The following is a 26889-nucleotide window of genomic DNA, read 5'->3' as shown; positions in this document are numbered from 1 at the left end:
CTTTTCTTTTAAAAAAGAGCTCTTACTTTATTTTTTTTAACTAATCTATTTTTCTAATCAATCTGTTCAGAGATATTGTTACACCTCTGAAGGAGGTGGGACTTGAACCCAGGCCTCTAGGTCCAGGGGAGGGAACTCTTAACATTGTGCTACAAGAGGGCGCAAGATTTACCAGGATGCTGCCAGAATTAGAGTGTATTAACTATAAAAGAGACATTGGACAGATTTGGATCGCTCCGTCTGAAGACAATTAGTTACATCTGGACTCTCGATCTGGGTATTTGGCAGAGAAGTTATCATCTCACCTATTCATTCTTTAGTCTGGATCCATTTTGATATAGCAAGTAACTATTAAAATTTAATGATGGTACAACTAAACTTTAAACCAAGTTTAACTGATTATAGCTCTGAAAAGGATGGAATATGCTAAAGATAAGGTGGTGGGAGAAGTAAATGATAGGTAGCTATGAATCAGTCCAAAAGGAGGGTCACTGTATCCAAAACACAGGTGAGGTGCTGGAGGACTGGAGGGTTGCTTATGTTGTCCCCTGTACAAGAAGGGTGGTAGGGATATTCCGGGTAACTGCAGACCAGTGAGCCTGTTGTCAGTGGTGGGAAAGTTGCTGAAAAATATACTGAGAGATAAAATCTCTATATATTTGGAAAAGAATGGGCTTATCAGTGATAGGCAACATGGCAGGGGAGATTGTGCCTTACCAACAGAGTTCTTTGAGGAAGTGACTAAGTTGATAAATGAAGGAAGAGCTGTAGATGTTATATACATGGACTTTAATAAGATATTTGATTAGTTTACCAGGGAAACCTTGTGGAAAACCCCATGGTGTGCAGGGTGTTTAGCTAGGTGGATAAAGAACTGGCTGAGCAACAGGAAACAGTAGTAGTTGAAGGGAGTTTCTCGAAATGGAGAAAGGTGACCAGTGGTGTTCCACAGGGATCAGTGCTGAGGCCACTGTTGTTTGTAATATACATAAATTATCTGGAAGAGGGCACTGTTGGTATGATCAGCAAGTTTGCAGATGACACAAAGATTGGAGGAGTAGCAGAAAGCATAGGGGACTGTCAAAGAATACAGGAGAGTATAGATAGACTGGAGAGTTGGGTGGAGAAGTGGCAGGTGGAATTCAATCCATGCAAATATGAGGTGATGAATGTTGGGAAGTCTAATTGTAGAGCGAATTATACACAGTAAATGGAAGAGCCTTGGGAAAAGTTGATGAGCAGACAGATCTGGGAGTGCAGGTCCATTGTACCCTGAAGGTTGCTGCACAGGTGGATAGAGTGGTCAAGAAGGCATATGGTATGCTTGCCTTCATTAGATGGGGTATTGAGCATAACAGCTGTCTGGTCATATTAAAATTGTACAAGACATTGGGGTTTGGCCACATTTAGAGTACTGTATATAGTTCTGGTTGCCACATTACCAAAAGGATGTGGACGCTTTGGGGAGGGTGCAGGGAAGGTTTACGAGGATGTTGCCTGGTATGGAAGGTGCTACCTATGAAGAGAAGTTGTGTAGGTTAGGATTGTTTTCATTAGAAAAAAGGGAGTTTGGGGAGGAAACCTGATTGAGGTTTACAAAATCAAGAAGGGTATAGACAGGGTAGATAGAGATAAGCTTTTTCCCAGGGCGAAGGTTTCAATAATGAGGGGTCACACTTTAAAGGTGAGGGGTGAAAAATTAAAATGGTCAATAAAACATGCAAAAGTCAATGAGAGTTCCACACATTTTGGCTACAAAGGCTGTAAAGACTCAGAGCTCACTCCCAAGATGGTCTCTTGGGCAAGTGGTCATTTATATCTCTAAAAATGCATATTAACATATTGTTAGATAACAGATACATTTTTAATGCTCAAGATTTGTGTAAAGATATGTAGCTCAGATGTGGGTTGTCGTGGTTGTGGGTACGTTCGCAGAGCTGGGAAGTTAATTTGCAGACATTTCGTCCTGTCCAGGTGACACCTTCAGTGTTTTGGAGCACTCTGACATTGCTGTACTGTCTCGTCTGGAATTTATTTGGTTCAATTTCTGCTGCTTCCAGTTGTTCGTTGTAGTGGCCGGTATACTGCACAAATCATTACACAGGGCATACAGACAACCAACTAGCAATCTGCATTCATGAACACAACTAGCCACTAAATGCCATGACCTATGTCCCTACTAGCCAGACATACAGATGACAAGGTCCACATATTTGACTGGGAGAACACAACAATCATAGGACAAGCTAAACAAAAGTTAGCCAGAGAATTTGTAGAAGCATGGCAGTCAGCCATGGACCCATCAACAAGCACATTGACCTAGACTCAATAGACCAGTCACTACAACGAACAACCGGAACAGACAACCGGAAGCAGCAGAAACGGAACCAAATAAATTCCAGAAGACAGTACAGCAGTGCTTTAGAGGAGGTGCCAAAGCATTGAATATGTCACCGAGACAAAAATCGATCTGCAAATCGACCTCCCAGCTTGGCGAACATGACATTTTTAATGCTGTACAGCACCGCTGGTTAGTTAACCTCAGCCAGATTGAACAATACACAAAGATATACATAATGACATTGTTACGCTTCAACAGTTTCACTTATGAAAAATGCAATGACTAAGCCAGTTTCTATCAGATCACACCAGGCCTAATTTAGGCTATGTAGGCTGGTGAAATGTCACTTGTCGCTAGAGATGGTTTGAGTCTGTGAAGTTTCTTACTAGGACATTTCAGAGGATACCAAAAATCAACCATATTAGTAGATTTGGAATCACAAGCCAAACTGGGTATGTTTGGCAGGTTTTCTCCTTGAAGGACATGAGTGAGCCAGATGGGTTTTCAGGGCAATCCTGCAGTTTAAGATCATAAGATCTTGTAGACATAGGCCATTCAACCCATCAAGTCTACTTGTCATTCAATGAGATCGTGGCTGATCGGATAATCCTCAATTCCACTTTCATGCCTTTTCCTCAGAACCTTCGAGTCCCTTACGAATTAAAAATCTTCCTCACCCTGGTCTCACAATATCACACGAGGAGGAAACAATCTTTCTGCTTCTACCCTATCAAGTCCCCTAAGAATTGTGTGTATTTCAATACCATCACCTCTTATTCTTCTAAACTTCAAATCAGTACAGACCCAATCTACTCAACCTCTCCTGCAAAGTTCCTTCATATCCCATTTTAATCCAGTGAAAAGTTTTGGAAGTGCCTCTAATGAGAGTATATTTTTTCTTAGATAAGGAACCCAAATCTGCCTTGTATAGTTTAAGCAAAGCTTTCTCATTTTTATACTCAATAAAAAGGGCGATATTCCATATCCCTTTTGCAATTACCTGATTAAAATAAAAACTAGTTTACAAGTTTAATGCATGCATAAATACCCCTGCATTGTACTTTCTACAGGATTTCTCTATTTAACATTCATCTCTATTTTTTTCTGCCAAAGAGCATCATAACATTTTCCCCACAATATATTCCCATCAGCCAGAATTTTGCCCACTCACTTAACCTTGTCTATATCCACTTGTCTTCCCAGCTGTGTCAATTGGAAACACAGCTTTAGTACATTCACTTTTCTCATCCATGTCCTTAATGTAAATAACTATGTAAATAACTAATCCCTGTGGCACTCCATTAGTTGTGGGTCACCATCCTGAAAATGCCCCTTCCCCTTATCCTAACTCGATCTTCTATTAGTTACACAATCCTCTACTTCTGACACCACGGGTTCTCATTTTATCAAGTAGCCCAAAATGTGGTACCTTACCAAATGCCTTTAGAAAATCTAAATATATTAGATCTACTAATTCCCCCTTATCTATACTATGTTACCATTCAAAGAATTTTAATAAATTTATCAAGCACAATTTCCTTTCATGAAGCCATGCTGACTGTGATCATATTATCTATTTCCCAATTAAAGTTAGGCACTAAATGGCCTATTTTTACTTGCTTTTATGTTCTCCCTTTCAAATAAAAAGTGTTACATTGGAAAATTATCAATGCTCTTGGACTTGTCCTGAATTAAAGGATTTTTAGAAGATTACAACCAGTGCATCCATTATCTCTGCAACTACTTCTTTCAATATCTAGGATGCATCGTATCATGTCTAGGAGACCTAGTCTTTAGACCCATCTAGTTTCCCCAGCGATTGTTCTTTAGTGATAGTTACTGTATTTATTTTTTTTCCATTTTAAATAATTTAGGTGTCTTCCACTGTTTATGATTATTAATGGGATTATCCTACAATTCCACATTAAACCAAATTCAAGTCTCTCCAGATGTCATGGTGAGATTTTAATTCTGGTCTCCAGAACTTAGTGTAGGCCTCTGGATTAAATAACCAGTAATATAACTACTACACTGCCACTCCCCTTCTATCAGGGATTGCCCATACATGGAAAATTTAGTTTGTAAAACATTCATGTATTTACAGAATGCAAATACATAAGGCCTGTGTTTATCATCCACCATGACTGACCCTCGGGAAGGTGTCGGTGGCATAAGTTGCAGTCCTTGCAATGTATGAAATGAAGCAAACAAAATGCACACAACAAAAATCATACAAACAGCAATGCAATGCTCAATATTTACTCTTTTTCAAGTGACAGTCACTTAATTATTACCACGCAAATGGAGTTTGATAATTAGTCATGCAGATGAAAAATGCCCTGGTTTAATTTAACAAGTAGCATTTCACTAGTCGGGAACAACACATTAACCTTGCAAAAAGAGGAAGGTGAAAGTGTAGAAAAGCAGTCCATAATCACCATTTACTGGTATTTGGAGTACAAAGTGGGGTACCCTATTTTATCAAAGTTGACTTAACTTGATTGGTCTTTGTGGCTTGCTAGGTAAAGTAAGCTGTTAATGAATTGTAGCTGTATATCACTATGTTATAGATTAGATTACTTATATACAGTGTGGAAATGGGCCCTTCGGCCCAACAAGTCCACACCGACCCTCCGGAGAGCAACCCACCCAGACCCAATCCTATACATTTACCCCTTCACTTAACACTATGGGCAATTTAGCATGGCCAATTCACCTAACCTACACATTTTTGGACTGTGGGAGGAAACCCACACAGACACTGGGAAAAATGTGCAAACTCCACACAGACAGTTGCCTGAGGTGGGAATTGAACCTGGGTCTCTGGCACTGAGGCAACAGTGCTAACCACTGTGCCACCACATTAGAAGTTGAGGAGTGGAAAAGGAAAGAAAAACATTGGTGAAAAAATAAAAAGCTCACGTCTTAACTCCAAAGCAGAGTAAACCTGCACCAGATCAACCCTGCTGAGCAAGATGATCATTGTGCACTAGCCAGCACAAGTCAGATAGTGTTTATTAAATAGCAGAGAAAGTGGTAATACATCGTGTATTAGATCAATCTCAATTAGTGCCCTAATAGCAGTTTACCTGGTAGGCATTAGTGCACCCAAACAGGAGCTCTTTATTTGATAGCGATTGCATTGTAGGAAACTTCATAAACGTGACGACACCGGACTGCAGCTTCAGGTCCAAGCTGTGGGCGAAATCCGTGAGCTTTACTAAACCGTCACCACTGGGGCATGCAGAGCCTTCATAAAACCTAAGGAATGAAGACAGACGAGCCAGGTTAAATGGACAAATCTCAAAAGGTTGTATATAGTGCAAAGCTTTGTGCAATTTTTTCTTTCCCTTTCCACTCATTGTCATAATTAGATACAACAATGATATATAGTTAGAATTCATTAACAGCTTACTTTTACCAAAAAAAATTAACAGTTGGTTAGTCAACCTTACAGAATGGGGTACTCCAGTTTGTACTCTAAATACCAGTAGATGATTATGGGTTGCTTTTCTACATTGTCACCTTCCTCTTTTTCCAAGGGCAGTATGTCAATAACCCAATGTACTAATTAAGAGGCGGATGGAAACGTAGGCCATTATATTTAGACAAACACCACTAATACAATCAGTTTAGCAGTACAAACTCAGCACTCAGTTAATCAGGGGTGCAGTGCAAGTAATTTGCACAACAGCACAGTAAAGATTTGGAGTGCACAAGTTTGTTTCATCTGGCTTGGCCTTCTCAAACTAAAATGTCCAAAAGGTAATCATAACCCTGGCCAGCTTCAGAGGCTGAGTAGCACAGGCAAAATTAGTTTAATCCACATTCGAATAGGATACCCAAGACACAAAAGTACTGCACTCAATCTTTTCTACAACTGGCTCTGCTCAACAGGAACCGGGCAAACAGCTCAGCAAATTACTACATCAAAAGAAATACAATGTCTATGTGTTTATTTGACATTGCTAGCCTATCCCCCAGTGTACCACTCAAGGAGAGTGCGATGCAGCAATCCAGACCTGACATCATATGAGAATCAACATTCACTGAAATTATGAACCCAGCAACCTATGCAGTCGTGTTTAATTTTAACACCCTATATGCCCACATAGATGGTTGATCTTGCAAATATCTTTGGTGGGCTCATTTAAAAGAAAAAAAGTGGTTAGACGCAATGATGTCTAAACTTTTAACCCATGCTAATTTTCAATATGTAGATGATTTACTTGCTATATTTGGATCTGCAGCTACATATGTAAAGTTTCCATCCACTTCTTAATAAGCTTCAAGCTGCACTCAAATTCACCTTTGAAATAGAGCCGACAAGTGAAACCCCTTTCTACAATATCCTAGTTGAGGAATCCGACAGGGGATTTGCTGGTTGCTGGTTTACTTTCATTATTCAGTTTGTGCATTGCTGACAACCAATTTAAGATGACTGGTCAAGTTGCAGGATGACATATTTGCAGATACCAGAAGCTACATATTAATACACAGAACCTTGTATTTTGCATACAGACAGACCAAAAGAATATATATACAGAACAACCTCAGTTATCCGATCATCAATTATCCAAATTTTAGATTACTTGAACAAGATCTCAAGGTCCCTGTACATGCATTGCAATTGAAGTAGGAAAATTCTATTCCTCATCCATTTAATGCATCATTTTGTAAATTTGAACAGGAATTATAGATGCAAGTATACTTTAATAAATAATTAGCTTCAAATATATACTGAAGATGTGACATTAGAGTTAAGTCTACACATTTTATAAAAAGGCTTTCCAATACTTATTCTCCCCGAGGACAAAAGTTTGTGACTGTGAACACACAAGAACATCATATGTGCAAGCCTGAGCTGTGTGCTCTAGCAGTGAGATTCCCTCTCAACATGACTCGCACCGTTTTGCAAACCCAACAATTATTTTCCTCAGCTCAGTCTCCAGAGCGGTAAGTCAAAAAACATGCTCACACTTTTCTTCTGTTGCTTTTTCTTCCCATTATCCCATGACAACTCTTTTCTTTCCCCAAACAAGAAGTAGTTCAATCTTTCAGATGACAAGAAAATGTAACATAACTTTTATTTGATGAGAGAAGAGCAAATCGTAATGATTTGCTAATAAACAGGAGGAAAACTTGACGGGGGGGGGGGGGGGGGGGGGAGGGGGGGAAAGCGTGGGGAAAGAGGGGTGAGAAACAAGAAGAAAACATTATGCCCCTAAACAAACATTGATTAGACAGGACAGAAACTGAAGTCAGTGAAAAAAATCATCCCCCCTCTCTCGTGCTCTCCTTTATTTTGCATCTTTCGGTGGTCACTGAGAAGGGACAGGTAACACTTGGTTAGTCTGGACGGAGGGACAGCACTGAACAAAAAGATGCTGGCTGCTGTCAAGGACCGGGATAAAACAGGAAAATGTCAGCAAAAAGTTTCAGACTGCAGTCAAACTCTAGCCAAAAAGTGATTTTATTTATCATGAATCTTTAAGCAACATTGAGTGTTTGTACATATTTTATCAATTGAATAAAATAAAAACTCTGTAAGCATGCTTTTTCATGTAATTATATTCAGTATGGCTTCTTTTGTTTACAATCAGTTATCTGAACAAAATACCCCACCCATCTCGTTCAGATAATAGAGGTTGTTCATTAATGTAATGTAATGAAGCTGATACATTACATCTGCTTCAGCTCAAGAAGACAAGTAACTGTAATTCTCTAGTTCAGTTTTCTAGGCAAATCAGAATCAACTTGCGAGCTTTAAATTTGGAATGAAGGGCTTATGCCCGAAGACGTCAACTCTTACTTCTCGGATGCTGCCTGACCTGCTCTGCTTTTCCAGCACCTGGTTGATTGGGACCATATCCATCCCTCCACCATCACTGATACTCTGTAGCAGTGTACCATCTTTAAAATGAACTGCAGAAATTAACCAAAGTTACTCAGACATCACCTTCCAAACCTCTGACTGGTTCCACTTGAAGAAAGAAAACTTAGAAGAAAACCACCCCCCGCAAGTTCACTTTCAAGTTGCATGTTATTTTGACTTGGGAAAATGTCACAGCTCCTTATTGCTGAAACACACTCTCTTGCGTGGTATTTGGGGTCTACCTATAACAGTTGTAGTGTTTCAAGAAATCAGGTCACCATTTTCAAGGGCAACTAGGGACAGGCAAAAGAAAAAATGCTGGCCCACTCAAGCAATGCCCAGATCTCAAATGAACATTAAAAGAAGTTCTTTTGCCAACCAATTTCCTCTCATACAGCATATTGTTTTCTATTGAAATTCTTACAAATTTCCTTAATGAGTGCAAGACAAAACACATTTACAAAATGGGTTTATTCCAGCAATGCTCAATATTAAGTTAATGGGACACAGCAACAAGGTCAAATATAATGGCTAAAGTTGTGAACATGCCATGGATGACCGAAGCATTATTGTATTGACACTGGAAATTGCAAATGTATCTCAACAGTACTGAATTGACCACTCCATTATAATCCTCTGGAGATATATTGCACAACAACTATACTTAAAATTCAAAAGCAATTCTCTGTGGTATTCAGTCCTTCAATCAACAATGGCAGCTTACTCTTTGCTATTACCAAAGTCTCATTCCTTTCTTCCATTATAGAGTAGACAATGGTGGTGGTTTCCTTCATCGTTCGAAGTCTCAATCTATGCTGACTCTTACTAGGCGTATTTCAGCATTAAGGTGGTAAAAACAATGACTGCAGATGCTGGAAACCAGATTCTGGATTGGTGGTGCTGGAAGAGCACAGCAGTTCAGGCAGCATCCAAGTAGCTTCGAAATCGACGTTTCGGGCAAAAGCGCTTCATCAGGAATATTTCAGCATTAGGCAGGTATAAGCTTTGCACAGACTGAGGCAAAGTTCCAACTCTAAACTCCCAAAAATTGAACACTAGCTCCAACCTATTGCTCAAATTATCCCAAGGTCATGCAAGAAAGGCAATTTACTGCTGAAAGCTTTGTAAATCATTTTAAACTAACCTGTCATCCATGACGAGTGTTTCTGGTGCTATGCCCCCATGAACAATTTCAGCTGTGTGCATCAGTTCCACTAAAGCCAGTAAGTCAAGTGTCAGAAACACCACCAGTGCTTCTGGCACAGTTTCCCACATCTGAGACAGACCCTATAAAAAGAAAAACAAAAGGTGAACAGCTACTGGAATGCAAAGACAATTTAGCCTTGACTGGTATGGATTAGGCTTTATCATCATGAGTTAAGGACTCAAAAAAATCCCCAGAATAATTTGTACAAAAAGAAAGAATCAAGAAATACTAGCAATCTTACTATTCACTAAAGTGACATTCCAAAATGCTAACCAGTAACAAACTATAATGTCACCTCTAACATGCAATCATTGTACTAAAACAAATTGCACTCTATTGTGTCCTATAAATAAACAATCAGGGATCACTGGAATTTTCTATTAAGTCTTCATTCTCTCTTTGCCACTTAAAATATATAAAAAGGTTAAGTCAGCATATGGCTCTGATGTTCTGGCTGCCCGCTGGTTCCTTACCTAAATAGCCAACCTTCAGACAATAAATTAATAAATATGCTAGTCACGTCAAGGACACAACTGGTGAGATGGATATGTGCTTAAGGATAATGCCTAGACCCACAGGTTCAATTTCCATTCTGACGGAGATGGGCTTGAGATTTGCCTCCTCACCTTGCCCGAGACTGGAAGGGAAACCACCATGGAAATCAATTTCAAGATGAAGCATTAGCAGACAATGGGTCTGCTTTCACGCAGGGTACTCACGAAAATGGAAACCAAAGCTTGGACTGTTCTGATTTATTACACGAAACATTTCGAAGTGAGAGTTACCAGATTGGGACTGGACAGTCAGAGTTATCTTTTCCTGTCCCACCTCGATTAAGCTACAATAATAGCAGCTTCACTAGGACAGTGAAAGTTAGACAGGTCTTCCTCAACCATCTCAATGAATGAATTCATCCCCGATGTTGTACTGATTAAGTCATTGACCACAGTTGTCAGATAATTACTTTTTATGAACAGATAAACAGGATTAGGCCATGCAGCCCCTGGAGCCTGCTCTGCCATTCAATGTGATCATGGCTGATCTATGGCCTACTTCATAAGCCTGCTTTGGGCCTTTATCCCTGGAGACCTCTGCTTAATAAAAATTTGTCTATGTCAGCTTTAAACTTAACGACTGAATTCAGATCGACCGCTGCTTAAGGAAGAGAGAGAGAGAGAGTTCCAAACCTCTATTACAGAGTATAAAAGTGCTTTCCAAGAACTCTCTTGAGTAACCTTAATTCTTAAACTATGCCCCAGGGCTAGAATCTTCAAACGGTGGAAATAGTTTATATCTTTGTCTACTGTCTTTTCCTTAATACCCTGAATGCTTTGATCAGAACCCTCCTTCAACCTTATAAATTCTAAAGAATAAAAGGACTAATTTGTCCAAACTCTCCTCACAACTGAAGTCCAGGTGTCATCTTTGTAAATCTGCATTGAACAACATTGTTCAAAAGGAACACAGTCCATTGGCTTTCTCCACTATGGAGAGATATCTATGAATCAGTTATCATATCCTCTAATTTCTCTAAAAGTAATGATGGCAAGCGAGATGGGAAAATAGCTAAAGAAAGAACAGCCAGTATGAGCTAGAGCAAGTTATTCATCACTACCCCAACGCAACAGGTTTTATATTTCTCAGTGATTATCTCACCTGTAGAGTTTCACAGTTCTTGCCCCGATCCACTGTCACACATCCATTCTCAAACAAGTAGCAGCTGTGATTCTGACTGAAGTAATTATTAAACTTGGAACCGAGCCGCATCTTAAGTTGCTGATTGATGTAGAAGTCCCAAGGCACTGTATGTGAATGCACCTGTTTGAGGGAAAATGATAAGAGGTCAGTGAAGATGTCTGCCTAATATTATAAGTACTTCAAATAAAAGCGACTTGTAAAATTCTAGCAATCATCCAAAACTTTGTCCATACCCTAATGTACACAATGTCCCACTCACCTATTACCTGCCCACTTATAGACTCTGATCAGCAATGCTGATTTCAAAACCCTATCTGGGTATTCAAATCCTTCCATAATCTCATACCCAACCAGTTCCTACCAGATAACAGAGATCTCTGCACTCCTCTAAATCACTGTTTATGCATGCATGACTTCTTTCACTTCACCAGTCGATAGCTTATGTTCAGATGCTTAAAGCCCAAGCTCAAATCCCCCAAGATAATTCTTATAACCAACCTAAAATCAACCAAGCTTTTGGTCACCAGCACATTAAGTCCTTATGTGACACAGGAGTACAATCATGAGGGCATTTGTGGTGCCTGATACCCAGGTTCAAGCCCCACTTACTCCAGAGGGTGCAATAACGGGTTGATTAGAAAAAGGTCTGGTGGGGGAATATTGGAACAGTAGTAGCAATTTGATTTCTGCCCATCAATTAGAGGCCCAAACATATCCAATATCTCTGAAACCTCTTGGAGCACCTTCTGCGTTAAAAGGCCTATATAAATTCAAGTTGCAAAGGGGAATGTTGTTTTTGAATTGAATCAGGATGTGTGGACTCAAGCTAGATATTCAATACTAATACCTTCTTCATTCTAAATACCTTCCTCCTCTTTTTCTCTCCTCTCATCCACAAAAATCCCACATAACCTGGCCAAGCTCAAGTTAGCGGAAATCCACCAAGTTCATTGTTAAAATTCTAGGCCTCATGGTCTATACTTTAGAAGCCTCTTCCAGTTGAAGAGCTCTATCTCCTACATTACCATCACTAGTCAGGTGTTTTCACAGTCATAAATCTATTGATCTACAAAACATTGTCTGCTAAAGGAAAGGATTATTGTACATTTGCATTTTCAAAACCTTTGAAAACATTCATGGAAACTATAGTCCACTATTATCTTTATTGCTGTTCAGTTTTGGCAACCCCAAGACAGCCTCTGCAAACTGCTCAAATATCAATTCTAAAGTTTAACTGATCCCCAAAACATTAATTTTGCTTTCACTCCACAGGTGCCACCAGACCTGCATGGTTTCTCCACCAATTTCAGTTTTGTGAAAATGCCACAGATTTCCCAAAGTTGCCAGAGACAGTCTTGCTCCTGTGAAGTCAGCTCAAGCTGACCCTCAGTAAAGTCAGGAGAAGGACAACAAAATCCATAACCATTCTTCAAACATCAGGAAAGGTCACACGTACATACACTAAAGCAGGATTCAAGGAACAAGACCTTGAAAGTCAGAGGCAATCAGAGTTTATTCCTCGGAGTACATTTAAAAAACCTACTCAATGGAATTTTAATTTATTTCCTACATTGGGGTGTTATTCCAAAGCCAGCCATTTATAGGATATCAAATATCTCACCCTTCTGGCAATTAGTTTGGCTCATTCATGTAGTGTTTATGTCACTAGCAAAGGAAGCATTTACTATCAGTATGCAATTTCATTGGAGTGTGATGTGGTATCTTGTTGAATCCGCAGTGTTTATGGTGTAGGTATTCCCACAGCACTGTCAGAAAGGGAGTTCCAAAATTTTCTGTGTCAGCAAAGGAACATCAATATTTTCAACCAGGATGCTGTGTGTCATGGAGAGATTTGCTCAGCATCGCCACATGCAAGCTAACCTCATCCTTCTAGGTGGTTGTGGTCACAGGTGTATCCAAGCAGCTTTGCAAGTTGGTTGAATGCAATTTGTAAATCATGTACTGTAGCCAGTGTGCGCTGGAGTGAATGCATATTTAAAGTGAGATGGGGAACAACTTGAGCTTTTTCCTGAACTGTATTGAGCTAAGCATTGTTCAAGTTGCATGTATCCAGGCAAGTGGAAAGTATTCCACACCTCTGATTTTCTGTTGTGCATAGCCAAGTGCAAACAGGCTAAATAGGGGTGCAGCAGGACCCGGTTTTCAATTGACAGCCAAATATCAGAAAAGCATTGAAATATTTCAGACATTTATTACATATTTGAATGAACATTTTTTTCCCCAGCAACTAGAGATGTGATAAAATTCCAATGCATGTCCTGTTGTGACTCATTTTTTACCTTCAACAGAGATCTACAGGTAAATTGTAGGGTACCCACATCCTAAGACTGGTTGGTAATGCACCACAGAATTGTTTTGTTTTGTACAAATACAAATTTTAGGTTAACTAGACAACATCCTCAGATGCAGCTGTTAAAGAGAGGGCTTAGCCCCAAGATGCTTACATACACTTCCATCAAACCAATTATAGTAAAAGGGATAATGCTCCCATTTCAAACACTGTGCAAGTCTAAAATGACTCTATGATCCATACTTACACAGCAAATAAAAACAGACTGCTGGACCAGTTGCAGGTTTTCATTTTACCAAAATAGGTCTTTAAAGAATTTCCAAAATATCAATATTGATGTATTAAATTGTGTATAGACTGAAAAAGATGGGTCACATTCATTCATCTCTAATATCCATTCAGATCCTCTCCAGTAAAAGAGCTTCCAAAATGGCCACACTTTAGTGCTGATCAACAACAAATCTAAACAGCAACAGTTTGTACCAAGTATTTTTGTTACCCAAACCTACAAAACACCTGACACTGCTGGAAAGAAAGGCTATTGTTTTTTAATATATTGACAAGATACCTACCTTAATAATAGCTCTGGACAAGCTCAATCTTGGATTGGTTCCATAGAATACACGATACTGCTCATGTACTGCTGCTAGTTTGATATTAAACGTTTGTAAACCTGTAGAAATAAAATGTATTTACCTGGCTATAGTACCATTTACAATCTCAAGAGCCATTTTTTAAATTACTAATGAAGTATACTTAATATTGGCAACATGGCTACTAATTCACATACAAGTTTGAACAAACAACACAGATGTACATGATCAGAGAACTTGTTTTGAGGTGTTGGTTGATGGATCAAGATTAGCCAGGGCCCCAGGGAAGACTACTGCTCTTCTCCAAAACAATGAAAGTAATCAGTTATGTCAACATACTGGCAGATGAAGCCTGAGTTTTAACAAGTTATCTAAAAACAGATGCTTCAGACAGTGCAACATTTAACAGAGACTGACACTCCAGCACTACCTTCTCGAGTGGTACTCGAACCCACTAGCTTTTGGTTCAGGCGAGTGTCATCATTTGAATTACAACAAACAGGAAAAATGAAACAGATAGTTACTGAGGTACATTGATTTAGGATTACTACATCAAATACCTTTATTAAAAAAACACTTTGGCAGCTGGCCAAGAAGTCCATTAAAAACGAGATATGTTGCCGCAGCATTCAAGATTTGGGTTAGCCTTTGCTCTTATTCCTCAATATTTCAATACTATCATTTGACAGAATTTAAATATCACTTGACAAATTACAGCAAAAAAAAAGGAAACACATTCAAAATGGGACAATTATATTAAATGTGACCTACAAAATTCTCCTTAAAAACCTAAAAGAATCGTTAGATAGATGACCAATACTTAAAAAACGAGCTTCAGCCAAAAATAATTTAAACAGCAAATTTTAGAGCTTGAAGATTGTACAACTTTGTTCCATTTTCATACAAATCAATAACTGCATTATTTACACCAAGAGGCTGGAACCAAGATACATTCGGATTTCCCCGATTAAAAGGGCAACGCTTTCAAGTTGTATGAAGTACTACCATGAAATGAACTAGTACAAGGAATCTGGTTTGTAACCCTGTCAATGCAGAAGTAATAAGAATTAAAATACTTAAGAATTTACCAATAAGTACACAAAGCATTTTAAAGAGTAAAATGCTTTGAACTAGGCTAGTCCAGCCAGTAGCATACAGACCTCAATGTACCTTACCAAGGAGTCCAATGTGGCCGACTGAGCTGCTGTTCAAATGCAGTTAAATAACACTGGAAAAATTGGCAAGGATACTAGGGGCCACTTTTTTTCTGCATTTGCTACTGATGGGTTTACTGGAGTTGGTGGCGATAGTGTTCAGTGGAAGCAGGAGAAAAGAGAAATGAGATGCAGCCTGTGGACAGAAGAACTAACCTGAGGGGATCATCAGGGAGGTTATGACTTGCATTTATACAAACAGCACAGACCAGGGCAAATGAAGCATTAGAAGAGGTGCATTGCTATCTTCTTAGCCGGTCTAACCCCTTCCCAGTGTGTGTGAGGGAGCAGGACCAGACATAGGGAGGTTGGGTGGGAACTCACTCTGCATTGCCCCCATCTGCCCATTAAGACACTCCAAAGGTTTGGGGCAGGGTACATTTTAATATTTAGATGGGGGACCTTAAGGTGACAGATTTTGCTTGATTACATTCATGCTTCAATCCATTAAAAAATGTTAAATACAAGACAAACTGTTGTTTATTTCAAAGAAAATCCTTGCCCAGATCTCTGTAAACAAAATTGCACAAGCTACTGTTGCTGGCTGCAAAGGTTTCCATCATAGTTGTGTGCAGACCAAAACATTGAAATCCTTTTAAGATGACCTGGTAGTTTTCAATACCATGTAAGCTCCAGGCTGGGGGACACAAGAAAACCTACCACTTGCAGTAAGTCCAACAATTCAAGTCTTGTGCTGAACTGCTGGGAACTTACACACTGATATTCACTGACAAGGACATTGCAGTTTCTTTGATGTACTCTAACAAAGCTCCCATGTAGCATGACAACAACTTGGATATTTATTAACCTAAAAATGTGTTGCTGGACAAGCACAGCAGGTCAGGCAGCAAAAGAAGCAGGAGAATCGACATTTCGGGCATAAGCCCTTCTTCCTTTTTTTTTGAAAGCTCTGATCTCCAGCAACTGCAGTCCCCACTTTCTCATATTTATTAACCTACTCTACTTAGTTTTTCAGATTTACACTTCCATGGATCCTCACTAGCTGATGTGTCACGCCTTTAATTGCAAATGAGTACAAAAACCTTCATTGTCATGACTACAGTTCTGGAGAGCAAAGTTAACAGTTTAGTCCAAGGTTATATCAGTTAAAAGTTTCCTTAGAGTGGTACCTGGAAAAAAATCAGCTCACATTCATTTATTCATCCTGAAATGAAGAATTTTTAAAAATTTCAGTAGCACAAATGAGAACATCTACTCCAAGTAACAAGTGGTTACCCATTACAAATCAGACTAAGACGAAATCTGTAATTAAAAGCCAATAAAATATAAACACAACTAGCTATTTATAATGACGTGAATACAGTATTGAAGATTCAGTGCATGGAATTCCCAATTTTCTCTGCAGACATCCAACATAAAATTGTTTGACTAAAGTCAACACTTACCCAACATCAGCTGTTAAACCACTTTGGGTCAGACAGGCCCCATTACAAATTTGAACTCATTAAATTTATGCTTCTTTTCCAAGCCACTTGTATCAAAGTACCATCTGGTGATTTGAACGCAGCAACATATACGGTTTCTTACCGAGAGTTAGCTCAAGTCCATCTTCAAATGTAGGTACTGGGCCATTCTCAACATGGAATTCTGGGAATGAACTCAACGGCACGAGTAGGGACGAAAGCAATTGTTTCCTGATTTCTAGATCCCATGGATTATCTGGAATTTATTAAAATGGATCTTTCAGGAACAAGGAACACAAGCATATTTGGATCTGTATAATAGTGCAACAATTCAGAGCCAAGGGTACACTGTAATGTTTAATGAATATTTAAATATTAATTTGGGAGACAATAGGATAGATAAATTACATCAACTTGGAGACTAACATTTAAAACTCAAACAGAAAATGCAACTGTACCAGTGTCAAAACAATATAGGCAGCCATGTCCTAGTGAAGACTGGAGGCTCTAGTTATTGTAATGAAGAGGAACTTATACCATCAAAACAATGGTTCAAGCTTAAAGCCTAGAAAGTACTAGATGAGTATTAAAGCAACACAACATTCTTGAGTTTAAGATCACTAGATACAACTGCAAGTTGATCTCATCTGCCAGATAAGACAAATTTGAGCTTTATTCATTTGATACTTAAATCAAAATCAGAGAAATTAACTGCTTCTGGAATACATTATGTGCCAAATTGTTCTGAAGATATGGGTGTACTGTACCTTTAAGAGAGAGTTAAAAGCTAGCAGTGACAGCACCCAAGTGTTCTCAATAAGACAAAATGTAACATTTGGTTCAGAACAGATAGCACTGGCTGAATTGCTAGGAGACAAAAAAAAAACAAATTTGAATTTGGCCTGTTTAAACTATAGCCCAAAAATACTAAACTTGAATTGAGTTTATTTAAAATCTTAAAAGCCAATGACACAATCTGATGTTTTGGGAGTGTAAGACTAGGGGAAAAAAAAAAGAAACAATTAGGAAGAGAACTGCCAAACCAATGACATCAGCACACTGCCCAGAAAAATAGCTCTCTTAAAAAGGTACCTTTATTGATCAGTGACCTGTGAAACAGAATCCCCAAGAAAAAGGAAGACAGGAATACAGAGAAAACTGAAAGCTGCCTGTTTTTGAAGTAGGTAGTTTTGTTTTGTAAATCTTAATCAGGGGTTTTATCAGATTAGTATTATAGAAGGGAAAGTAAAAGATAGGTTAAGAGGAAGGAGTTATAAATGGATGTTGGTTAATTATTCTCTGTTATACGGTAAGAAATAAAGTTGTTAACTTTTACTTTAAATAGTCCTTGGCCTCTCGAATTTTCACAGATTACTGCATGGGATAAAGTTTCTCTGTGTTGAGGGTTTTAAATTAAGCAGGAGAGTTTACTCTGTGTCATAACAGTTTGAGAACTCCAGTCTGGGATTTGAACTGGTTTACACAGATCTGAATAGATTCAGGGTACGAAAATTCTCAGATTTAAAACACTTGCAGGTTAGTGTCCTAGATCTTTAAATAAAACATAGATGAAGCAAATTGTTTAGTTTTGGTGACCTGTGGTTGATTAAATTAGAAATGAGAGAAATGGCTCTTAAAATTGCTAAAGATGTTCTGGAATTGGAGGAAGATTCTCAAATTTGCCAAGAAAGTTTAGAAGGAATGAAAAAGGCCATACTTTTAGAATTAGTAAGTAAGTTAGATTTGGGTTTAAGGACAAAAGTAAAGCTAAACTTTGTAAGGGAGTTACTCAAACCCAGGTGTGTCAGAGAAACAGACAAGTGCAGTACAGGTAGTAAAACAAATTGCAATTGAGGAAAATGGAGTACGAAGATAGAGAGGGAGGGAGGGAGAGGGAGGGAAAAAAAAGAGAGAAGGTTCTTAGCTGAGAAGAGAGAAGAAAGGGGGAGACAAAGAATTTAAACTCGAGAAGTTGTAACTTAGTCAGCACTAAAGTAACAGGATAGATATATATATCAAAACTCTGCCACATTTTGGTGAGAAAGATGTTGAAGCTTTCATTATTTTATTTGCAAAATTGACTAGGCAGATGGAATGGTCCAAAGATTTATAGGTAATGCTAATTCAGACTAAACTGACAGGCAGAGCTAGGGGAGGTATTTGCTGCGCTGTCAGATGAAGTATCAAGAGATTATGAAGAGGTTAAACACGCTATGACAAATGCTTATGAATTAGTACCAGAAACATATAGACTGCGGTTCAGAAACAGAGGAGGAACCAGGTCAGACTTATGTTGAGTTGAGTTCGAAAGAATTAAACAGTCATTTTGATCGATGGGTGCACACTTTGAAAATAGATATGACTTTTGAGGCTCTAATAGATTATTTTGCTGGAGGAGTTTAAAAAGAGATGGTAAAAACTCTTGTGGAGGAACAGAAAGTTCAGGAAGTGAGAAGAGCATCAGGATTAGCAGATGAGTACATATTGGTGCATAAGATGAGCTTCCGGCCAGAATTTCATCCTGTGAGAGTTCGTAGTTGGGAGAAGGGGAGATCCTACACTAGACAGAAGTGGGTACTGCAGATGCTGGAAATCAAAGTCTAGATTACAGTGGTGCTGGAAAAGCACAGCAAGTAAGGCAGCATCAGAGGAACAGGAAAATCGATGTTTCGGGGCTTTTCCACAACACCCCATATTGTGGAGAAGTCCAAGGTAGACCAAGAAACTGAGGAGTTAGGCAGGAGAATTTACCCCATACCATAACAAAATGATCTGACTTCAGTGGAAAGAATACTACTAACAAAACTTTGGCCAAGCCCACAAATGTCTGTCTCAGCTTTGATTATTAAATACAATTAAAATAAACATTGCTTTAAATATGCAGCAATTAGAACTACAGGTCAACCATATCTCCTGCAGTTGCCTCATTTGGCACAGAGCCCTCCAAAAAGATTCCAAGCTGGCAGCTGAAGAAAGCCGAAGAACATAGCTACAGACTACAGAATCATCTGCCAGGTTGAATTTATATTGCAAGGGTGGGTAAGTGGGTTGCAGTCAATGCTCACAGGACTCTGTTGAGAAAGGAGCCTCAAAATATTTCAGGATCCATGGGATTTTAGTAAGATTAAAACTGAAATAATGGAAAAGTGTTATGTCTGACCTCTATTTGGCGGCCAGGGACATACTGGTCCCAACCTGCCTTGTTCAGCAAGACCCACTTTGGGAGAGCACTAACATCAAATTGAATCAACAAGCACTGTGGACCCCTGTTCATTTCTAAAAATATCTCATTGGTTTATAGATGTGAATTACAAACTACATAGAATAATGAAGTTTGCAAAGCAATACAATGGGAGAAATAAAGGATTTCAATAAATGACACTGATTTTCTAAAAGCAGACTTGCATTTTAATTATAAATATAGCTATAAAACATATTCCTATTGAGTTGAATGACTTGACTGAAATCAATTTAAAATCAGTGATAGGTTCTCAAAGCACAATTGTCGTAGACAATGTAAACACTCAGCCTTGGCCAGAGCTAAAAGATCAACGAGCTTGAGGTGCTTAACCTCCACAAAATAAAGCAAAGAATAATAAATCTTACCTTCTAATCAGACATCAAGAAAAAAAATTCAATACGTGATCCATTCCTGGGCAAAATGCTTTTCATTACATCATTTATTTTGTTTTGTAAACAAATATTTGGAAGTCTTAGAAATAGTCACTCAACATCCAATACAAAAAATAATACGGAAAATTTCCAAAACTATAATTATATAGTTAATTGTAGCACCTCATACTATGTCTCTTTAAATAATCAGATCATATTTGTAGTACCTGCTTGGATTCAACACTAATCATCACCAGCTATCCTCCAAATCAGAATACACCCTTAGCTATTAACACAAAAAGTCAATCTAGTTTAGTCACACTGTCAAGAATTGTAACTGAACAGTTGTCTTGCTGACTTGGTTATGTTATACCTAACTATGAGAGACTAAATACAGACAGCAAGTCATACCTGAGGTGGAGTTCATACTGTTGGTCTCACAAGAGTTCAAGTGGCCCAGTTCAAGTTTCTCCAAGACATTCAAGTCACTCATAGTTCCAAGTCCTCCCACGGAAGAAGAGGAAACCGCAGAAGAGGAGGTGGTAGCAGCAGAGGACAGACCATCTTCACTTGCTTCCTGAATTGGACTGTGGGACAAACTAATACTCAAATATTGTCCCATCGTTTACAACAGAGAAGACTAAAATCACCCAGCACATGTAAATTTCAACTGTCAAGTTTCAAATAAGAATCATATCAAACACGTGAAGGAACATTACCATAGCGGGATTAATTACAGAACATTCATGAAAATTCACAAACACAGGATTAAATTGATTCCAATCCATACTGATCCCCTGTCTCACTGTCTTTTGGCAGTGGTAAGGAAATTATTGGAGAAGATTCTTAGGGAAAAGATTTACTCATATCTGGAAAAATTTGGACTTATTAGCAACAGCCAAAATGGCTTTATCCAGGGAAAGCTGCATCTCACAAACTTGATTGAGTTTTTTTGAGAAAGTGACAAAGATGGTTAACGAAGGCAGGGCACTGGATGTTAAAGACATTGCTAAAGATCACAAAAGGCCCTCATGGCAGGCTAATACAAAAGATGAAGTCACACAAGTTCCAGAGTGAGCTGGTAAGATGGATACAAAACGGATTTAGTCACAGATGGTAATAGTGGTGCAGGGGTGCTTTTCTAACTGGAGATCTGTAACTAGTGGTGTCCCGCATGGATCAGTGCAGAAACCACTTGTTTGTAGCATATTTAATGAAGTTTGTGGCCAACACAAAGATTGGGGGGAGCTGCAGAAAGTGAGAATAACCAAACAATATAACAGGATACAGGTAGATTAGAGGCTTGGGTGGAGAAATAGCAGATGAATTTAATCCAGACAAATGCAAGGTAGCATATTTTGGAAGATCTGGTCACCATACTGCCAGAGTGATGAGGAAGCTTTGGAAGGGGTACAGGAACAGGATGTGACCTTTTTGGAGGATAGTATCTATTAGGAGAGATTGGGCAAACTTGGTTTGTTTTCACTTGAATTTCAAAGGATGAGGGGCAACCTGACATGGGTTTACAAAATTATGAAAGGCATCAATAGAATGGACAGTTGAAGTTTGTTTCCCAGGATAGAAAAAAGTTAATTCTAGGAGCCGTAGGTTTAAGGATTTTTTAAAATAAAAAGGTAAGTTTAATGGTAACAAGTATTTTTTAAACAGCAGGTGGTAAGTGTCTGGGTTGCGTTGCCAGAGGTGGTGGTGAATGACGTGGTTGCAACAGCAACACTTAAGATGCAGATATCTGAATAGGCAGAGAAGAGAGAGATACTGAACGCTTAGAGGCAAAAGACTTTTTTTTAAAGTTCTGAGAGGTGTCATGTGTTGGCACAGTCCTAGTGGGTCAAAGGGTCTGTTCCTGTGCTACTGTTTTTTTTGAGTGTATGGCAAACTACGCTCATTCTTTTCCTACCCTCATCACCCCATTTCTGAAACCAACCCCAAGACCTGCTGTCTCTCCACTCTCTAGAGAGATATACACTAGCTTCACAAGATGATCCATTAAGCCTTCATTGCCTGTCTACAAGAGACTAGAGCAAAGAACACAGGCCATTCCTGACTTCATTACATGGTCAACAGAGCTGAACTTCTTGGGGGAGATGACAGTGACTGTCTCTGGCTTCAAGGCAGAAGAGGATTTGAGCTATAGGAAGAGGTTGAAAAGGCTGGGAGTGTTAGAGCGTTAGAGACTAAGGGGCGAACTTGGAGGTTTATAAAATGAGGAGCATAGATAGGGTAAATAAGATTCTCCCTTATTGAAGATGGTCATTACCTGCAACTTACCACACCAATCCTAGATATTGTCTAGGCCTTGCTACATTTGGATATGGACTGCTTTAGTATTTGAGTCTGAAATGGTTCACTGGGATAGGGGAAGTCCCCACAATAGGGCATAGGTTTTGGGTGAGAGGGGACAGATTTAAAAGGAACCTAAGGAGCAACCTTTTCAGGAAGGTGGTGCATGTGTGGAACGAGTTGCCAAGAGGAAGTGGTGGAGGCTGGTACAATTACAACATTTAAAAAGCATCTAGATGGGAATATAAATAGGAAGGGTTGAGAGAGATATGGGCTAAGTACTGGCAAATGGGATCAGATTAATTTAGGATATCCGGTCAGCATGGATGAGGTTGACCAAATGGTCTGTTTCCGTGCTGTATATATCTACGACCCAAATTTATCCTAACATGATATCCAGGAACCATACCAAACCTGGAGTCAAAGGGAGTCAAGAAGAAACCTCCTTACAGCTGAAATCATACCTAGAATAAAGAATGATGATCTCAGTCATTGGATGACCATCTCAATCTCAGAACATCACTGCAAAAGTAGTTTTCTAGGATAATGAGCTACACCCAAACATCTTCAGTTATCTTATCAATAATGTTCCTTTCACCACAAAGTCGGAAGTGGGGACATTCACTAAAATCTGCACAATGTTCAGAACCATTTGAGACTCAAATACTGAAAGAGTCCATATCCAAATGTAGCAAGGGGTAAATAACATCTGGGGTTGGTGTGGTAAGTTGCAGATGATGACCATCTTCAATGAAAAACAATAATCAAAAAACCACCCCTGACATTCAATGACACTGCTTAGTTCTCCACTGTCATTTTGGGAGTGCCATCTTGCCATTCAAAAGCGGAACTGGACCAGCCATATAAATGTCGTGGCTATAACAGATCAGAAACCAGCAGGGTGTACTATGTGGCAAGTAACTCATCACCTATCAAAATGCCTGACTTCTGTCTGGTAGATAATTGACAGGAATGTGATGGCAGCCTCTTCATTTGCCTGAATGTGTGCCACTCCAGACTTCAAGGAACTCAACACAATCTGGGATAAAGATCAACCTGCTTGGTTGGCATTCATCTGCCATCTTCAACATTCACTCCCTTCACCAGTGGAAATGTGCACCATCTATAAAGTGCACTGCAACAACTTGCTCAGGTTCTTTTTCACAGTTCCTTCTATAACCACAATCCCTCCCACCTAAAGAACCAGGGCAGTGGATACCGGAGAACACCATCACGACGACGACCTGGAAGTTTCATCAAGTCACACACTATTCTGACTTGGAATTATATCACCACCCCATCACAGCTTCTAGGTCAAAATCCACAAAATTTTCCCAACAGCAGTTTGGCTGCCCACATATCCAAGGACTGCAGCAGATCAGTAAAACAGCACACCATCACCTTTTCCAGGGTAATTAAGAACAGACATTCAAGTCTGGTCTAGCCAACAAAGCCCACAACTCAAGCATGTTTATTTCCTATCCAACAGTTCTGATGGCCCAAATCAATATTGGTGTTTGTCCTCCATAAAAGCAATAGCCCTAATTACACACACCTACAATTTCTATAATTCATTTATTCTCCATGTCTTCAATCACCTACTCCTAGGTTTGAGATGATCTGCTTAATTCACATACATTTCTTTTATATAAATCATCTTTCCCCATTCTTTTGTTGCTCCAAAAAGAATTTGAAGCATCAAGATAGTCAGTTATTTAAAAATATATCAACCAGATATGAAGTACTGGCAATTTATAAATTCAGCAAATAAGCCCTTTAAAAATGATAGTTCCTGTAAGAAGGGGGTTAAAGAGAAGCTCCATCTCCAACTGTGTATTGTCAGTTGATGTGAACTTCCTTTAACAGCGATTCTCTGGCTCATCCCAAATTTCAGCCCATTAGTTTCCAAGCAGCTGCCTTATACAATAAGCAGTTCTCATGAACAAGCAGCACAGAAAACTTGAGAGGGATTTTCAGTTGCTAGTAAAATTAGTTCTTGAATGAGGATGGTAAAAATAAAGCTTCTTTTATATTGTGAGGGACTAGCTTGGAGAATTTGAACGAAAGGAAGAGGCTGGGATAGTTTTTCCTGGAGCGGAGACCGAGGCGTGACCTTATAGAGGTATATAAAATCATGAGGGGCATGGACAAGATAAATAGATAAGGTCTTTTTCCTGGGTGGAGAAGAGTCCAGAACTAGAGGACATAGGTGTAGGGCAAGAGGGGGAAAAGATATAAAAGGGTCCTAAAGGGCAACTTTTTCCACATGGAGATGTGTGTATGAAATGAGCTGCCAGAGGAAGTGGTAGAGGCTGGTACAATTGCAACATTTAAAAGGCACCTTGATGGGTATATGAATAGGAATATTCAGAGGGATATGGGCCAAGTGCTGGCAAATGGGACTAGACTAGGACAGGATGGACGAGTTGGACTGAAGGGTCGGTTTTCATGCTGTACACCTCTATGACTACAGTCAGATGTACAGCATGGAAACAGACCCTTTGAACAAACTCATCCATAATGACCAGATATCCTAAATTAATCTAGTCCCAGCACATGGCCCATATCCCTCTAAACCCTTTCTATGACCTCCAAACTCCTATACTCAATGCTCTGTTCAATAAAGGAAAGTATACAAAACGCCTTCTTAACTATCCTATCTACCTGTGACTCTACTTTCAAGGAACTATGAACCTGCATCCCAAGGTTTCTTTATTCAGCAACATTCCCCAGGGCTTCCCATTAAGTGTATAAGCCCTGTTCCGATTTATTTTTCGAAAATGCAGTACCTCACATTTATCAGAATTAAACTCACCTGCCACTCCTCAGCTCATTGGCCCATCTAATCAAGATCTCGTTATACTGAAGAAACCTCCTTCGCTGTTCACTACACCTCCAATTTTGGTGTCACCTGCAAACTTACTAACTGTACCTCCTATGTCCACATCCAAATCATTTATATAAATGCCAAAACGCAGTGGACTAAGCACCAATCGTTATGGCATACCACTGGTCACAGGCCTCCAGTCTGAAAAGCAACCCACCACCACCACCACCACCCTGTCTTTTACCTTCAAGCCTGTTCTGTACCCAAATGGCTAGTTCTCCCTGTTCCACGAGATCAAACCTTGCTAATCAGTCTACCATGAGGACTTGTTGAATGTCTTACTGAAGTCCATATAGATCACGTCCACCATTCTGCCCTCAATGCTCTTCATTACTTCAAAGAAAATCAAGTTTGAGAGACAGGATTTCCTGCGCACAAAGCCATGCTGACTATCCCTAATCAGTCCTTACCTTTCCAAATACATGTAAATCCTGCCCCTCAGGATTCCCTCAAACAACTTGCCCTTCACAGATGTCAGGCTCACTGGTCTAAAGTTCCCTGGCTTTTTCCTAACACCTTTCTTAAATAGTGGCACCATGTTAGCCAACCTCCAGTCTTCCTGCACCTCACCAGTGACTATGATACAAATATCTCAGCCAGGGCCCAGCAATCACTTCCTCACTTCCCACAGAGATCTAGGGTACACCTGATCAGGTCCCGGAGATTTATCCAATTTTATGCATTTTAGGAAATTCAGCACCAGATCCTCTGTAATCTATTTCCCCACATTCTACATCTTCCATGTCCTTCTCCATATTAACACTGATGCAAAATACACATATATACACATATATAGATTCGCCTTAACCCTATTTGCCAAAGCTATGTCACCTTTTTGCCCTCCTGATTTCCCTCAGGTCCTTTTGAATAACAAGGCTAAATATTCCACAGATCTTGTTTAGATTAGAATTTCAATGTAGCCTAACAAAAGGGTAGCAAAAAATCAATTATCACAAAAATTTCTTACCTCAGTTTCTTCGCATGGAGAGGTTGGTCAAACAAGGACTCCTTGATGGGAGATAGAGAACTCAGAGCATTTTTACTACCATCTATACAGTTTTTCTTGATTGAGTTCTCCTGGTCATCAGTTAGTGTATTTCTGTGGAAAGGGGTTGAGACCAAATGTGCCCCTCTGCTAAAGTCACAGGTGTTTTCGGGATAAGGGCCAAGGGTCTTGTTTGGGTAATCACTACTCACAAAGTGATCTTCATTCAGGGGCTCAATCCCATCTAAATCATCCTTAAAAACATAAAATAGGACACAGCCGAACTTACTATTTAACCACATATACATCCAAGAGAATATTAATTGATGCCACAAAAAAAATGCAGAGAAATTATAAACTAATACTTAAGTTTGGTACAGTAATAGCTGTAGTCAAATGGAGAAAAACATGCAAACTTCAACAGAAAGTACTATTACGTGT

The 26889-nt window shown here is 39.2% G+C and overlaps 1 protein-coding gene across 1 annotated transcript in view; it reads right to left on the bottom strand.

The window, feature by feature from the left end:
- The window catches only part of bub1bb (BUB1 mitotic checkpoint serine/threonine kinase Bb), a 77123-nt gene that overhangs the window by 1982 nt on the left and 48252 nt on the right, over positions 1 to 26889 (bottom strand). Inside the window, exons 16-22 of the mRNA XM_072569249.1 lie at positions 26431 to 26702; positions 20687 to 20862; positions 16788 to 16919; positions 14005 to 14105; positions 11080 to 11241; positions 9361 to 9503; positions 5431 to 5602 (exon numbers count right to left, since the gene is read on the bottom strand). Of these exons, the coding sequence (XP_072425350.1) occupies positions 5431 to 5602; positions 9361 to 9503; positions 11080 to 11241; positions 14005 to 14105; positions 16788 to 16919; positions 20687 to 20862; positions 26431 to 26702 (1158 nt within the window). The remainder of the gene's footprint in view (positions 1 to 5430; positions 5603 to 9360; positions 9504 to 11079; positions 11242 to 14004; positions 14106 to 16787; positions 16920 to 20686; positions 20863 to 26430; positions 26703 to 26889) is intronic.

The sequence above is a fragment of the Chiloscyllium punctatum genome, chromosome 4, assembly GCF_047496795.1.
Source record: "Chiloscyllium punctatum isolate Juve2018m chromosome 4, sChiPun1.3, whole genome shotgun sequence".
Lineage (NCBI taxonomy): Eukaryota > Metazoa > Chordata > Chondrichthyes > Orectolobiformes > Hemiscylliidae > Chiloscyllium > Chiloscyllium punctatum.
The sequence above is the reverse complement of the archived record's forward strand: the minus strand, read 5'-3'. Positions and strand labels throughout refer to the sequence as shown.